Here is a 15,917-nt window from a genome sequence, read left to right on the forward strand (position 1 = left end):
CTTTTATCAAAGACCCATGCATTGCGTTTCAACCAGATTCCCCACGCCAGGCACCAAATATCCCACCAATTCGTCTCCTTGATCTTTCCATACATCAGATTGCATCAACCTCGAAACCCATCAGCATCAAATGCCCTTGTGTCAAGCCGCAAGGCAGAATGTCTCCAAATAGAGGATGCTGCAGGCAGAAGAGAAGCGTATGAGCAGTAGTTTCCTCTCCCTCCCACACATAGGGCAACGTTGATCTACATTCATACCCTAGCCATCAACCGGCTCATAACAGGCAGCCCCTCCCTCACACTTCTCCACACAAATAATTTGATCTTTGGTGGAATACGGGCATGCCAAATACTCTTCCAATTAAAAACTACATGCCCATTTGACGAGGTTGCCTTATCCTTTACCTCTTCTTCGACCAAGAGGTTGTAAGCACTCTTACGCTGTAACGCCCATCTTTCGAGTGATGCCATGACCAAACATCTTCCTCATCAAACAGAGGTACTGGAATACTACAAATTCCATCAATTTCCCGCTGAGAGAATAACTCAGAGAGAGTAGTCCAATTCCAGCTCTGATTTTCCCACAGATCTTTGACATACATTGGAACATCACTACCATCCTTCATTTGTGACAGAATTCGGAACTTTAGGAGATTAGGCACCGACACTACTTCCCCCACCAATAGTCTTTATGGCACCCTTCTCAATTACCTCCCTAGCACTTAGAATCGATCTCCACGTGAAGCTCATGTTTGGGACAGCATAAATTTATTTACTCTTGGATGTCTTGCCTTTTTGCTTATAAAGGTTGAAATAATGTTATTGTTGTATGTGAGTGTTGCTGACATTACATGTAGAAAAGGTTGAAATAATGTTATTGTTAACGAAGTAGTATTGTTGCTTGAATGTTAGTAACTTATTACTTCTGCTATAATTTTGTTGTCTAGTTGCTGCTATATTCTATTATTCTGTTTACCTGCTGCTGAAATTGTTGTTGCCTGTTATATAATCCTGCTGCTGCCTGTTGTATTGCTACTGCTTTTATTTTGCAATTGCCCTGCAGCTGCAGTTCTGTTCGTCCCATAATAATAGACCTGCAGACGTTTCTAGCCCATAGTTCCTTCATGAAAGTTGTAGATCTTGAAAAGTTATTCAATCTAGGCTCAAGAATTTCTTGATTTGGAATTGTGTGCTAGGTTTCATGCCTTCTTGAAATTCCTGTGGTCTGCTGTCTTGGTTCTATCTCAGCGGGGCTGCTGTTGATCACTTGATCCCTGTGTGGTGTTGTTAATATAAAAGATTGTTCTTCTATGTCTTGTTTGAGTTATATGGGCTGATTTAGTCATGTTAGTGTTGTAGTAGCTTTCATAACTTGAGTTTAGTTAAGAGTGGTAAAGCGATGTCAATTTTTTAGCTTCTTATCAATGACTTGCCTTGTAATCAGAGTGAAGAAAATGACTCAAGGTGCTACAAAGAAGAAACGGCAGCAAAAGAAAAAGAATTCAAAGGATAAAATTTCAGAGGATGAAATAACAAAGAAGATTTCAGCTTTGTGGGAGCAAGAAAGATTACAAGAGTGCTTGGATTTTATCATTTCTCTTGATGATGAGTGGTTGAAAAATTTAAAAGTCTATTCTATGAAAGTGCATGCACTTGTAGGTTTGAAACGGTTTGAAGGTAAGTTTATTTTCCTCCAATGAAATGGTTTGATGTAGTATGGTCTATTGTTTGCTTTAATTCTTATTTTCTACTAGGATCGGTAAGATTTGGAAAGCTTTTGATTATTTTCTTTTTACAAGTGAGTGGCTTTAAGGCTTAGGGAAAGAAAGCTTGGAAAAGATAAATACAACATTTTCAGTTTCCTAAGGAAACAATAGAGAAATGCAAGCGAATATTAATCTTGAAATATACAACTTGAGAGATAAAGAAAGCTAACAAATATTGACTAGGTTAAACTGTTTAAATCAAGACTTATCCAGAAATTTGGAAAGCATATTTGTGTTATTTGTATTGTAAATTTGTATTATTTTGTACTTCATTTATCTTAATGTTTTCATTTAATTTTGTATGATCAGAGGTATTGGCTTTGCAAAAACGACTCGAAGAATTTGGACATAAAACGACTTTGGCACTTGGTGAATGGTTTATGTTTGCGTAAGTCTATTATCTTCCTTTCTAAGGATTTTTATAATTATCAGGATGATGTAACTGTTACAAGATATTTATTTGAATTGATTCTATACAGACAATACAGTAGACAATAGTTAGTCATCTTTAATCACGTTGACATTAATTAAATTTTTTAAAATGCCTTGCAGTTATGCTAACAGAAAGCAAAATAATATTTTGGAAGCATATCTCCTTTATAAATATGTGCATGATCAGAAGGGTGCAGTCTGTGTAGATGATGAAGCATTCAAAAACTGTCTCAAATGGATAAAAAGACTACAACCGAAAGTTCAACCAGATTTGGATAGAATTGCAGTGGAAAGAGCTAGTAAATTTTTGGATGATGAGCGTGCTGCCTCCTCTTCCACCAAGGCTCCTGCCTCCTCTTCCACCAAGGCTGCTCTTCCACTCAAGGCTGCATCCACACCAAGGTGCATCCACTCCGACAAGGCTGCATCCACTTCGACCTTGGTTGCGTCCGCTTCGACTTTGGCGATCCCTTCTTTGACCTTGGATCCCTCATCTTTGGGTGTGGATGCCTCTTCCCAAAAAATGATGAAGGTAATCTCTTCTCAACTTTTCGTTAATTTTATGATTTTTTTTATTTGGAAAGAACAAAAAATATTATTAGGTCACTGATTAGCCATTACATTCAAGACCTAAGCGTAACAAACACTAAGAGTTAAAAGACTACATGTTTAAATACAGTTCTCAACCATTTAACATCATTAGCTCATCACTACTAGTTCCTGGAAGAAATCTGTAAATTCTATAATGCATATTTTGTTTCGGAGGACTAGTTACATGTGTATGATCATCATGATGAAAAGTCTACATAGCTTTGTTTCTTTGCTGCCAAATATAGTATACTAAACCAGCGAGACATCTTTAATATATCAATTTGAAATAAGCTATCTGTTACAATCTTCAACATAAGCAAAGTTAGTAGAGATTTTAAGCCATTTTCTATAGAACAGTAAAACAATAATGATTGCAAGAGCAGTTAAAGAACATATGTTGTCTAGATTCAGTGTTATTGCACAAGGATCAAGAGTTGTCTAGAACAATATGTATCGTTTTATTTGTTAAACATTTTTCTCTATTCTGTATTGATAAATATATATTTACAGTTTACAGAGGATGGTGTGATATACTTTGAAATGACCCAGCTTGATGAATTTTCATATCTTGGTGTAATGAAGATAGGCGGGAGTTCTTTTCCCAAGTCGTATATCAAAATTGGCGAGAATTCTACTTCAGATGTCTCAATTAGGCTTAAGAAAAACTCATGCCTATTGAAAATTGAATTTTCAATGTATTTCCACTCCCTTTCCAGTAGGGTAGCAATTGTTGAGCCGGTCCGTCCAGTAAAAGTGTTCTTTGAATTGAAGCTTGAAGATTTCAAATCGGAAGCAATGGCTCAAACTTGTAAAAAATGGTGGGAATATATCAAAGACGACTTTCTATCAATATTTCGGTAAAAAATTTACTTTGTTAATTTATTATATTTTTATTTTATGAATGAAATTTAATAATATATTATTGTATTGTAGAGGCGTAATATGTGGCATGCTTGTCATATATTCAGATCAAAAAGTCTGTAGTGATCTGGAAAAATCACTCTACGTTACTGAGGAGGGAGAAGCCAAAATATTGCATATTTCTCAAGAAAAATTTACATTCAGTCAAGCGCAAAAAGAAGTGTCTGATTTGTTGTCCATTATTGAAGGAGTCATTACTTTGATAAGACCAAGATCAAGACCAGATTTGGAAACTTGGCGTAAAGAATTTGAGCTATCTTATGAACTGCCTTTAGAATTAGGTCATTTTTTAAACAGCTTAAGAGTCAGGAAAATGTAAGTAAATTTCCCTTAAATCTGTTTTTATATTCTTTTTATTCATTATAAGTTCAGTTTATGCTAATATTATACTTTGTATATTTTGTTTATGTAACTATTAAAAAGCTTGTTATCTGCAACTGTACATTACTTATAAAGTTTTTTTTTTTTTTAATAAATAGGTATACTTGTATGATTAAAAATTTTATGTTTTATTTCTAACAGATGTGATAACATTCATCCAATGTTGTTGATTGATCACCCGTTTATCTGGTCGATAAATCATCGGGTTTCATTCATCCAGTCTCTTGAAGTGGCTATTAAAGAAAGGTTAATCAATGAGAAGGCTTTCAATAATGAAATGACTCCGAATTTTAGGACTCAAAATTGGAGGATTGAAGTCTCAAATGACTTGTTATTGTCAGCAACTTTTATGTTAAACCATTTCGTGTCATTAATTTTATTCATGCAGTGTTTTCCCATGCTAATGACTATCAATATGATACTATACGCGGGAAAAAGGTAATGACTTTCTTTCTATTTTATTTACGAAAATATTAATTAATTATTGCATGCTGCTAATTTTTTTATCTTTATCTTTTATAGGGTGGTTTGACTCTTGAGGAAAGAGAAAGTCTAATTACAAAAGTGTTTCCTTCAATATATACAACACTTTATGACGCCCTGTGTGATTATGCAAAAAATTCTAGTTGGTAAGAATTTAATATTTTGTTATTTCTAATGTACATCTTTTTATGTTGTTTAAAATTTTTTTTAACACTTTTTAATTTAACAGGGGATATACAGAGTCATTTTCAGATGTTCTTAAAAGATTTTCAAGTTGTGGATCTCAATATTGATTTCCTGTTCCTGGTAAGCATTTGATATCGATTTGGGGGCTATTTTGGTGTGGTGTTTTCGGGTTGTTTTAGGTTACATTGTGTGTGAATAGTGTTTGAGGTGTGTGGGCAAAGGGTTCGTATTATTGCTTGTGTGTCTTGACGATGTGAGTATGTGATAGGTGTTGCACACGTGATGGTTGTTGAGTGGTATTGTGTATGTGATGGGTGTAGAGTGTGTTTTGGTATTGGGTATTAAGCATGTCATTTATGAGTTAATTTGTATGTTTGGAATTTTTGATACTCCTTGTTACATGAGTTGTAGTGGACTAGAAGTGCGTAATTTGGCATTATTTCTTTGGTTTATTGGTGGTGATGGGTAATTGAACTTTTGGACTAGGCGTACTTTTGCGGAATATGCAACAAACTACTGTGAAAAGGCATTGTAAATAACTGTTAATTGACACATAGATTAAACTAAATGTCTTTACACATACATTATGTTGTATGATTCTTATAACATTTAATATTTTCTTTCTAATTCCTTTTGGAAGTCTCGTATAATAATTACATTCATTGTCATTGCTGAAACTAAAAGGTTGGACAACTATCGGTACATCACTTGTTACTTATTCCTTTTCTTGTTTCCTGTTTCAGTTGATATTTTTTTCTTTTGTAGTTGCGTCATTTCTTGAAAAATCTCATAATCTTATTCTGAATTTTCACTCCATGTTCTCATCTCTATGAAACGTCCATCAAATTATTTTGTTATGTACAGGTTTAAAATAAAATTATGCATACGGAGTACTGGATTTATGTCTATGAGTCTGCATTCAACTCTCTGCGTGTAGATTAGTTTTTGCAGAAAAGTTCCCAATTGATGTGTTATGTCTTATTGTATTGTATTTTACTATTGTTTATGAGTACTAAGATTCATGTCTGAGTTTGTGTTCCAACTCTCTGGGTGTAGATTAGTCTTTGCAGAAAAGTCAATGCAGGTTGATGTTATTGATGTATTTTGTCTAATTGTAGTTGGAGTATTATGGCTATTGCTTCACTGATGTTCTGTTGGCAAAAAAATCTGTCAAAATTGTAGAATGTAGTGGGCATTGGGGGTCAATGTGAGGCAGAGAAATGTATGAACCTATGTGTGTATCCTCAGCTTCAGCTAAGCCTTCTAGATAATATAACACAACTCCCTCATCGAATCTTGTTAGCAGCTATTCATATTTTGTAAACATGATTAACTTGATAGATTTTAAGATATGCTATATAATTACTCTCTGTATCAAGGATAGACTTTAGCAATCAAACATACAAGTAGTTAATATCACCTAAATACAATGAACTACCAATTTAATATCAGATGTCGTTCTTGCTTGCTGTCTTACAATGTAAAGATATATTTTTGTTATACATAAGTTTGTTATAGATATATTTCCGTTATTATCTGATTATTTTCTTATCATGTATACAATTACGCAGTTTGCAGGTAGGTGAAGGGGGTCGATAAATGAATTGATCCACTAGATGCATACCCTCTGATGTCTGCAACACTAGTAGCAAGCCTGATTTATTTTTTGGTTCAGACAGATCATTGTGTTGCTTGAGATTTAAGTATAGAGCTGACTTTTTCTTATGTGAGCTAAGCTACTTCTGGAGAAGTTAAACATGGAACTACTGTTGTTTACGCATGGGGTTTTTATTCTCAAAAGAAATATGTCTGTAAAATTGTACCTGAATTTTCTATCCCCGGATCAATGTGCAGCAAGTTGAGACCTTAAAATTTATGCTTCTAAACATATCTGTTAATTTTATGCTAAAGCTTGACTCATTGAGCTTCCTACTTATGCACTCAATTTGACAATAATAATGCTAGCAACAATCTACTTTTTCTACTTCTAGTATATGAAATTAAAAGAGGTTCCCTGTATGTTCATTTTATGCTTCAATGATGCACATATACCTTTGACTTTTGTAAAATAACGTCAACAATGTTCATATACTATCCTAAACAATCTTGATAAGAAGCAGAGAATAAAAGCATTCTCGCCCTATTAATGGCCTACTTTACTTTTGCACTGACCTGTCCTAATTATTAATACCTACACCCTAGTGTAGGGCCGTACTAATACCTACACCCTACGAAGATGTCATTGTGATGCACTTGCTTGTGCAGCATTGTGAGGCCTTTAGACTTCCTCGTTGGTATGGTAGCCCAATAAAACCAAGTTTTCAGACTTTAGACGAAAAAGAATAAATTTTCGAGGACTTTATGCGTAATGCTCGCTGCGTTTGGCAGATATTTTGGACACAAATTCCTGTTTCTCTCACATGGACTTCCTAATGTTTTTTTCTTATAAATTAAGGAATGAAAATGACACAATCAAGAGAGAAAACTAGCATGATATTTCAGAACTTTTAATGGTCACAGTTGGGATTCAAAGAATAAAAGTTCTAAGATAAACTACATTAATATTTGCAGACAAGATACTTAAAAAAAAAAAACTATAGCTTATCCCATCTGTGGTTCGTCTTTATATAATTATATAATGGGATTCATCATCAACCCAAAATTTTGAATCCTACCAATTTACAAGGTGCAGTTTGGAATTCAGTCTCCAAAAGTCATCACAGTCAATCACTTCATATATCAAACCCCTTGAGAAAATCTGCAATACCCGTAAACAATGATAGTATAAGAGTAAACTTCTCATTTTTCTATCGCGCCTTTGATTATCCCCATCTTTACAAATGTCAAACAAGAACTTTGATAGTGAAGCAAACCGCGGAAGATGGAGGAGCATATCCCCAAAAGATCAATTATTGGCATGCTTGGTGTCTGATTGCCGCCATCTCCCCCAGCTGTAGTTGTCACCCTCATTAGTTGTATTCTGATCCAATAACTAAGGTTCATGGTTATTGGCTTTTCCATCCACACTTTCTTCAGTCACATCAGAACTCTGAACAGAAGCACCATCTTTCTGAATGAGGGAGTACCAAGAGTTGACCTTTGAGTCTCTAACATGAGGAATTTTCATCAGAACATGGTCGGGTGCTGGGTAAATTCCTCGATCGTTTTATTTTGGGACTTGGATCCTTCTTATGTGAATTTAGAAACCTCAGAACTCCTCTGTTTCGTAAGGCAATTTCCAATATGATTCACAGGGTCACTCATGCATAATTCACTGTTCAACGCTTTTTAATTCCTTTGGTTTTCCTGATTGGCTACTCGAACTAACTTTCATTACGCACACATCCATCACTAAATGAATACTTGGTGATCAGAAGGAAATTTAACAAATGTAAATTAAAAGCCAATGTCCAAGATTATTGATGACCATTGATATCATAAACATGATGAATTATATCTCAACACCACGGGCACCTAGGTAGCTAGCAAGTGAATGCTGAGGCTGAGATAGACTGAGACATAAAATAGTTCTGCCCTTCCAAAATTTAAAACAAAGGATTCTTAAGATAATGAACATTTAAAGAGGAAGCATGGCCATATATTGCTCACCAGATATACATCTAGAGGTGGGAAATGGGTTGTTCAGACGTGGTACAATTCAGGCCATGTCAAGTCATGTTTGGGTATGTTCAACTGAATCAGGTCAGTTTGGGCCAAATCATATTTAATTCTATTGCCAACAATCTTACTATGTTAAATAAAACGTATTAGACATATTAAGTGTCGGCAGTCACCCCCTACGGCCCTACACCCCTACCCCATTAAAGCATAGGATTTTTATGGTAATGAACATTTATAAAACAAGAAGCATGACCACAAATTGCTTTAGAGGTGGCAAAGAGGTTTTTTTGGTTGGTACAAAATTCAGGTCATGATAGGGTATGCTTCAGGTCGGTTCAGGCCAAATCATATTTGATATTATTGCTAGTAAACTTATATGAAAGTAATCGTAATAGACATACTAAGTCTCGGCATCCTCCAATCCTCCCCCCCCCCCGGAAAAAATATAAAAATATATAAAATCTCTTCTGGTATGATATATTGACAGATCCTACAATAAATTCAACATAAGGATGTACAAAGAAAGAAAACAGAAATTCTAACAAGAAAATTGTTGAGGAATCCATGCCAAATTTCAGACACCATCTCCAAATACAGAAGTCTAGGACAAACACAACAACATCAATGGTGTCTAAATCATAGCAGACATGGTGATAAAAAGGATACCTGAGCTTGGAGAAGTAGCTTCACAAGACAGAGTCTCAGATGTTCCATAACTTGTTTGACTGAGAGAGATGATTATTAGGATAAAGGTATTCCGACATCTTCAAAGATTGAGATGCTAGGTCCTCTGCTAGTTTATATTTGATCCAAGCTATGACTTTTAGATTCATTTGAGTCGTCAAAAACAGAAGGCTGCAAATCGAAGTTTGGAGGATCTAGACTTATTAATTTCTGGGTTACCGGCTCAGAAAATTAAGATGCATATCACACTGTGTCAATTTCTCAAAATGCTTGTTTAATAGACCATAAGGCACCAGAAGGAAATGCTTCCTGTAAAATTGCAGTAGTATAAAAAATATAGATTTTAATATTCCCTAGCCAAAAAAAGTAAAATTAATAAGCCTTAAAATTACACAATTTTAAGAAAACGCAGTGCATGTAGAAAAACTTTATTTAATGCCAAAATAAATTCAGGAAAATTCATATTATATTATTTTAATAATATACATCCTCCGTTTAGTAATAATGGCAACACTTCCTATCTAGCAAGGAGTTAAGCCTACTACAATTTTATTATATCTCTCCCATTAACCCCAGTACCCCACAACCCACTTGTACAAATATGTTATTAATTCTCTCTCCTATTGTTATTATAAGGAAATTTTGACTTTTGGTACCACAAAAACACTCGGTATTCATTTTTGCTACCGCTCATATTTTTTTTTTATTTTACTACCACTAAAAATCACATATTTTAAAATTCGCTACCAGTTGACGGAAGCTGTTAGTTTTGCCGTTTGTGGGCCCCACTTCACCCCTACCCCTCTCTCTCCTCCTTCCCCAGCCACCAATCCCCTTCCCCTTCCAATCCCTAAACCCCAGCTCCCAAAACGAGCCCAGCATCATTTATATACAAATCCGTCCTTCCCTCCCAATAAAATATAGGGAGCATCTTCATTTAACTAAGTCCAAACATAATCAAACATTTTTCAATTTTAAGTAAGATGAAATTATAAGTTTCCCATATTACTCTAAATTACACCCTTATAATTCCAAAGGGGCATTAAGAACATAACGCCCACAGGTCACAGGACGAGGCAGTTCTATGTTAATTTGCTCATTAGACAGATCTTTAAATAAGCATCTGAGAAAAATAGCATTGGTTGTACCATGGATACTTGGATGAGATTAAGACAACCTTATAATGGAAAGTGATATAGCTCAATTCAAACTCAGATCTCTTGATTGAAAAAATTCCAATCAGTAATTCAGTATTGATTGGCTCTATCTCCCTTCTTTCTTGAGATCTTCATAGGCCTTCTTTAAAGCCCCCAACTCCATTTGCGCCTTCCCCCATCAACTACTAAAACCAGAGATCATGAAATCATGGTACTGTCTAAAAATCATTAAGCTTGATGGCACACAAGCTGCAATGTTGAGTTAAATGGAAATTGTCAGTGCCTTGAACTCGATTACCATATCCCTCATATCTCATATGAACATCATCAGTCATAGAGCATAAAGTGACACAGAAACATTTGATGGCCTTGGCCAAAGCATTGCTAAAATGGTTTCTTTTAACAGAGAGTTACCAGCTTCCTTGAGGGATACTGCATATTCCATAGCCTCCGATCCATTGGACTACTGGTTTTCTCAAACATTTCCTCAACATCACAGTCATCCTCCCCTAAATGATGCAAAACAATAGATTCCACACTTGAGTCTTCCCCTAAACCCATTCCCAAATAAAAAAACAGAACAAGAACAAAACTAGATAAAACAAACAAAAGACCATTGGAAATCCTGCCTTTGTTTTTTTTTTTTTTTTTTTCTTTTTAATATTAGACCACTTGCCTTTTCGAGAAGTTTCACAAATATTGTACCATTTTCATTTTTCGACAAATTTTTTTGTGTTCATAGTACAAATAACTAACACACCCATATTTTTTCACACTTATTCTTTAGTTTATGTTTATCACATGGGCAATTTTGTATTATTATGTTTCTCTCTCTTCTTTATCCCCACTACCATAATTATTGCAGATTGGCAAATGTGGCAATATGACCCCCTAACTTAGATTCATAGTGTAATTAACCCCCTTAACTTTACAATGTGACATTTTAAATTTTTAACCCCATTAGTTTTTAAATACGTGAAATTAAGTACAAATTCAATTTTCCGGCCAAATTATCACCGAAAATGATGACATGGCACATTATGTATATTAAATTTTAATCTTTTTAATCTATAAACAAATAAATAAATACAATAAAAATATGTATGTTTTACAATTAAAATTACTCCATACATCATCTATTATCTTACCTGTAATTCTATTTTTTTTTTACAATTAATCAATAAATAGGATTATATAATATACATCTAAAGTAGATAAATTTTATACATGTGTATACTATTGAAGATAGATGCTTTTATTATCTATTATTTGTTCTAAATGATGCATAAACTCAATCTTTTCCCTCATGGTTTGCACAAGCATGATTATTTTACATAATTAAATCTAAAGAACTAGTAATAAGAATGCCCTAATTTATATGCAGTTTGAAAATTGCTTAATTTTTACTCATATACTAAATTTTCCCTTAAAATGATACATGTGAGCATTAAACACAAGAAGGTACAATTGACATGCACAACTAGGAAACTTACCAAGAGCATCATTCATGGAGAAATGAAGAATGACGTTTTTGGAGAAGGTTAGGGAGTCTTATTGCCACATTTGCCATTGTAGAAGGTACTAAATGTTCAGTTTTATTTATTTATTTATTTATTAAATGTTCAAATTATAGATGTGGTGCATTTAAAAATAGTTGCACCATATTGCACGTAATAACTATTGATCCCCGCTCCCCCACCCACTAAACAGAGACCCATCCCTACCCGTTAGAGCGGGTCTTTTACTTGACCTGCCACACTGACATCCCAGAAAATAAAGCCGTGTTTAGAATTTGTTTCGAATAGAAAGAAAGTCTACAAGTGCTCTTATAAAATACGGGTCATGAGCCCAATCATTGTTGATAAGAAGGTAACCCACAATTACCCGCCCAAGAGAAGCCCACCCTAGATTGCTTAGGCTTCGTATAAATAAAGGCATATAAATAAAGGCATCTAGGGCCGCAACCGCAAGTGTGGCAAATTGGGGGTGTTAGAGTGTTAGGTATCAATTGAATTGAAGAGAGGAAGCGATGCCGGAAAAAATGGTGGTGGAAAAGAGAGGGGAATTGAAGAATAAGATGATAGTAGGGGGCGTGGTGATTGAACCCAGGAACCCTTTACTTATAGCACCTCGTGATTGTTGTGAAATTGTTTACTATGTTTTGGATCTGAACACTGCGGAAGTCTCATCACTTCCTCGTATCGTGGTTGGTAATGGTTGTGAGCCTCCCGTGGGTGTTGTGGGATCTACACTTTATGTTTTTGGGGCGGCAAATCGTTCTCCTCCGGTGACGGTGATGATTCCGCAAAATCAAAACCCAAGAAAGGTAAGAGGAAACAGAAAGGCTTATTCTCATGTCATATGCTAGATCTTACCAAACCTAAAGATGGTTGGAGACTAGCCACCGCTGGGCTCGATCAGTCACCAGCCGTAAGGGCCAATCAGGCGTGGCCAGAAGGTATCGTCGAATTTGGTGGGAAGATATATGTTTTTGACAACTCCGAATCTGGTTTTATTGGCGAGGTTTTCGATCCTCAACATAATATTGGCGTCGCTTAAAGTCGCCTCCGTTCCCACCGCCACCGTGTGGTGATGGGGATCAGTTGTTTGATTACCGCACTAATTCTTCCGGTTATGGCGGATCACAAAAAGAAACAGAATCATAGTGTACTTCCAGTATATCTCAACGATGTATGCCTATTATCCATGTGAGGATCAATGGCGGTGTCTGGTTGAGGACCTTAAAGGTGGATGGCAAAGGTGGGGAGAGGCCGTGACTATCGCAGACGATGGGGTTATCTATATTCATAATCCTAGAATGAAGGCATTCTTTAGGGCTTATGATACAGTCTCTAAAGAATGGTTGAACGTAAGACTGTCCCCTGAGGCTGAGGCTAAAGCCGACTATCGATCTTATCTTATTTATACCAGATATGATACCTTATTACATCGGGGCAATGGCGTGCTGTGCTTGATCTTTTCCGCTATTCCTTGGGACGAGAACCCCGCTTTGATCATATTGTCCAATTCAAAGTCCAACTCGTCAACTTGAATGCCAACTCTAAGGAGATTCTTGTCACTCCGCTTTTCTTCCCAACATTATAATCTCCCCTCTCGCTGCAGTACTTTTCTCTACCTCCCTGTCTAGGTATGTTAGCTAGCTAAGCTTTTGTTAAGGTTATTCAATTGTAATATGTTCTTGATCATTATATTCTTAAATATTACTTTATATTTCTATGATCATTATATTCAATTGTAATATGTTCTGATCATTATAAAGACCCTTGACTATTGACAATAATTCTATATATGTTAACCTTCTTGCAAATTATTGTTATACTTTAAAAATTGCTTATTTGTTTCCCACCTCTAAGGCTCTGTTTGTTTTTAAGGAAAACAAATTTTTTGGGAAAATGATTTTTTCATGGAAAATAATAATATTTTAAAGAATTAAAAAAGTAAAAGATAAGGAAGGGAAAGTGAGAGTGAAAGGGAGAATGGATAAGAGGATAGAAGAAGAATGTAAAGAGTGGGAAGAAAAGTGTGGCATACTGTAAATATTTTTCACTTTAGAGAAAATTAGTTTCCACCTTTGTGAAAATTGTTTTCCACCTTTAGAAAATGTTTTCTGTCAAAACAAATGGAGCCTAAATGCTCCTCAACATTTTCATTGCTTGTTCAGTAGTTCAAACATGTCATGAATCAATCAAGCCTACTTTCTATCGTTTAAGCTTCTCTTGAACATGAAATTGGTTGAAAAGTAGAGGTGAATGAATTTTGCCTGTAATGCTGCACATTTGTCTCTCCGACTCATGAGATGAGTAGTTGTTGATTTTTACTCGTGTTTTTCATTACTGTTCAATAGTTGATCTATGTCCTGAGTCAGGCCTTCATTTAGTCTAACTCTGTCTTTTAAGCTTTCCTTCAAGGTATCTACCCTCTTCCCTGTCCCCTGCTCTCTCGTATTTGGGGTGAACTTCATATTGTACCTGTTGGGCTATTTTAATACCAGTTTCTGCGTAAAATGTTATCACTCTTACCATGTTTATTAGGGTCTTGGAGTTGAGGGTAGGTTTTGAGTCCATTATGGATAATGAACCTGAACCATATTCCATTTCTTCCGTTTCCTATGTCTCCTTTCAATTTTTTTTTTCCTTATGTATGCTCATTAATATAATGCAGAATTAAGCAATCATTACAAAATGTAGAATTAAGCGTATGAGTTGTGATGGATGTGTAATCTTAAGAATTGATAAGAAAGAAGGTTAAATTGTTGTCTGGTATTGGCATGACATCTTAATTTTGAATTTCTCTACAATTTAGAAGTTCCATAAAAACATTATTGCCTATCACTGTGAAGATTTCAGTCTATATCAGTCATACATGATTGTGGGTTGTTTTCCTAGTTGGGTTGGGTGGTAGAACTATCTTCCTTTTTTTCTGTGTGTAAACAAGCTTATACTAGCTGGTTGTATTTGAACACAACCTGTGCTAGTACTGATGGGTGTTCAACTCCTAAGCAAAAGGTTGTGAACAGTTGTTGTGAAGTAGTACGGCTTTAGTATGAGTTCTAGCAGCCAAACCATTGATTGATAGCTTAAAAGTCATGCCTCCAATAAGTGAAGAAGCCCTCAATCTAGGAATGCCTTAAGTGAAGCATCTTCCGGAATACTAGTACTGCTCTTCATTTATTCATTGTAAGGTTCCTGTATAAGAAAATGCACCAGAATTCTCATAGTATAGTTGACTTCTACAGCTATCACCTTGTGATATGGAAAGTCTATTATGCCTTTAGCATAAAAAGTTATGTAAGTTCTGAACTTCTCATTTGTTGTTTTGCGTGCCTACCTGCAGATAGGTTTGTTGCAACTTGAGGGCCAATGAACGAGCTTCATGTCTAAGTTGGAATTGTGAAGAGCTGCGTTGATGTTGAAAGTCATATGTGTTTATTTTAGCTGCAATAGCGATCGTAGCAGCAATTGCAATCATGATTTTATTAAGGCATGTTATTAGTACTTAATGTATTCACCTTGGATCCGACATGTAGACTTTTATTAAATTGCTACTCTCGTGTTATTAGTCTATGTTGTATATTTGGAATTGTAGTAGCCTGGCTGGTATGCTTAAAAATAAGTCTTATTTCCTTGCTGGTATGCTTTCATCTTTGCTACACACTATTAAATAAAGGAAGGAAATGTGGGAGGGAAAGTTGCATGGAGAGTAAATAGGAGGGGCAGTAGGTGTTTTCATTGTTTTCCAATTAATTAAAGCGTGTATTACTAAGAATACTAACGTCAGGTTAATATGATGTTTACGGTAAGCCATTATATTTCAAAGCCATGATTATCTCTATGCTTACGGTAGTTATTTAGGATTATATTCGGGTGTATCATTGATAATAAAAGTTTAATGATGTGTGGCAAAGATATAAGTCAAAATCACAAGTTATCATTGATAAATTCCCATACTTATTTTATAAAAATTCTCTTTTGGGCCCCACCTTATACATTTTTTAAAATTTGGTGAACATTCTAATGTTGCAACTAAATCGAAACGGAGGGATTAATAAACATATTTTAATACTAAAGGAAAATTTGAAAAATAGCACCATCAATACATCACATTTTAGAATTACCACCTCGAATGATTTATTTTTTTAAAAAAATTTATCACCTACAAAATCTCAAAACATCAAA

At 35.1% G+C, this 15,917-nt stretch overlaps 1 protein-coding gene across 1 annotated transcript; it reads left to right on the forward strand.

The window, feature by feature from the left end:
• Positions 1-2,623: 2,623 nt before the first annotated feature.
• LOC110703568 lies at positions 2,624-6,770 on the forward strand. The gene is made up of 7 exons (XM_021881349.1): positions 2,624-2,729; positions 3,299-3,645; positions 3,722-4,024; positions 4,232-4,528; positions 4,613-4,719; positions 4,803-4,879; positions 6,331-6,770. Exons 1-5 carry the CDS (start codon positions 2,721-2,723, stop codon positions 4,620-4,622), a joined length of 966 nt encoding a protein of 321 aa, XP_021737041.1. The 5' UTR covers positions 2,624-2,720; the 3' UTR covers positions 4,623-4,719; positions 4,803-4,879; positions 6,331-6,770.
• The last annotated feature ends 9,147 nt before the right edge of the window (positions 6,771-15,917 follow it).

Source organism: Chenopodium quinoa, unplaced genomic scaffold (genome assembly GCF_001683475.1).
Source record: "Chenopodium quinoa cultivar QQ74 unplaced genomic scaffold, ASM168347v1, whole genome shotgun sequence".
In the NCBI taxonomy this organism is placed as follows: Eukaryota; Viridiplantae; Streptophyta; class Magnoliopsida; order Caryophyllales; family Amaranthaceae; genus Chenopodium; species Chenopodium quinoa.

Excerpts from the sequence above, each read along its gene's own strand:
- LOC110703568 (XM_021881349.1), top strand. Across the intron at positions 3,646-3,721 it reads GACTTTCTATCAATATTTCG|AGGCGTAATATGTGGCATGC; the intron begins GTAAAAAATTTA and ends ATTGTATTGTAG. Across the intron at positions 4,025-4,231 it reads AGCTTAAGAGTCAGGAAAAT|ATGTGATAACATTCATCCAA; the intron begins GTAAGTAAATTT and ends TATTTCTAACAG.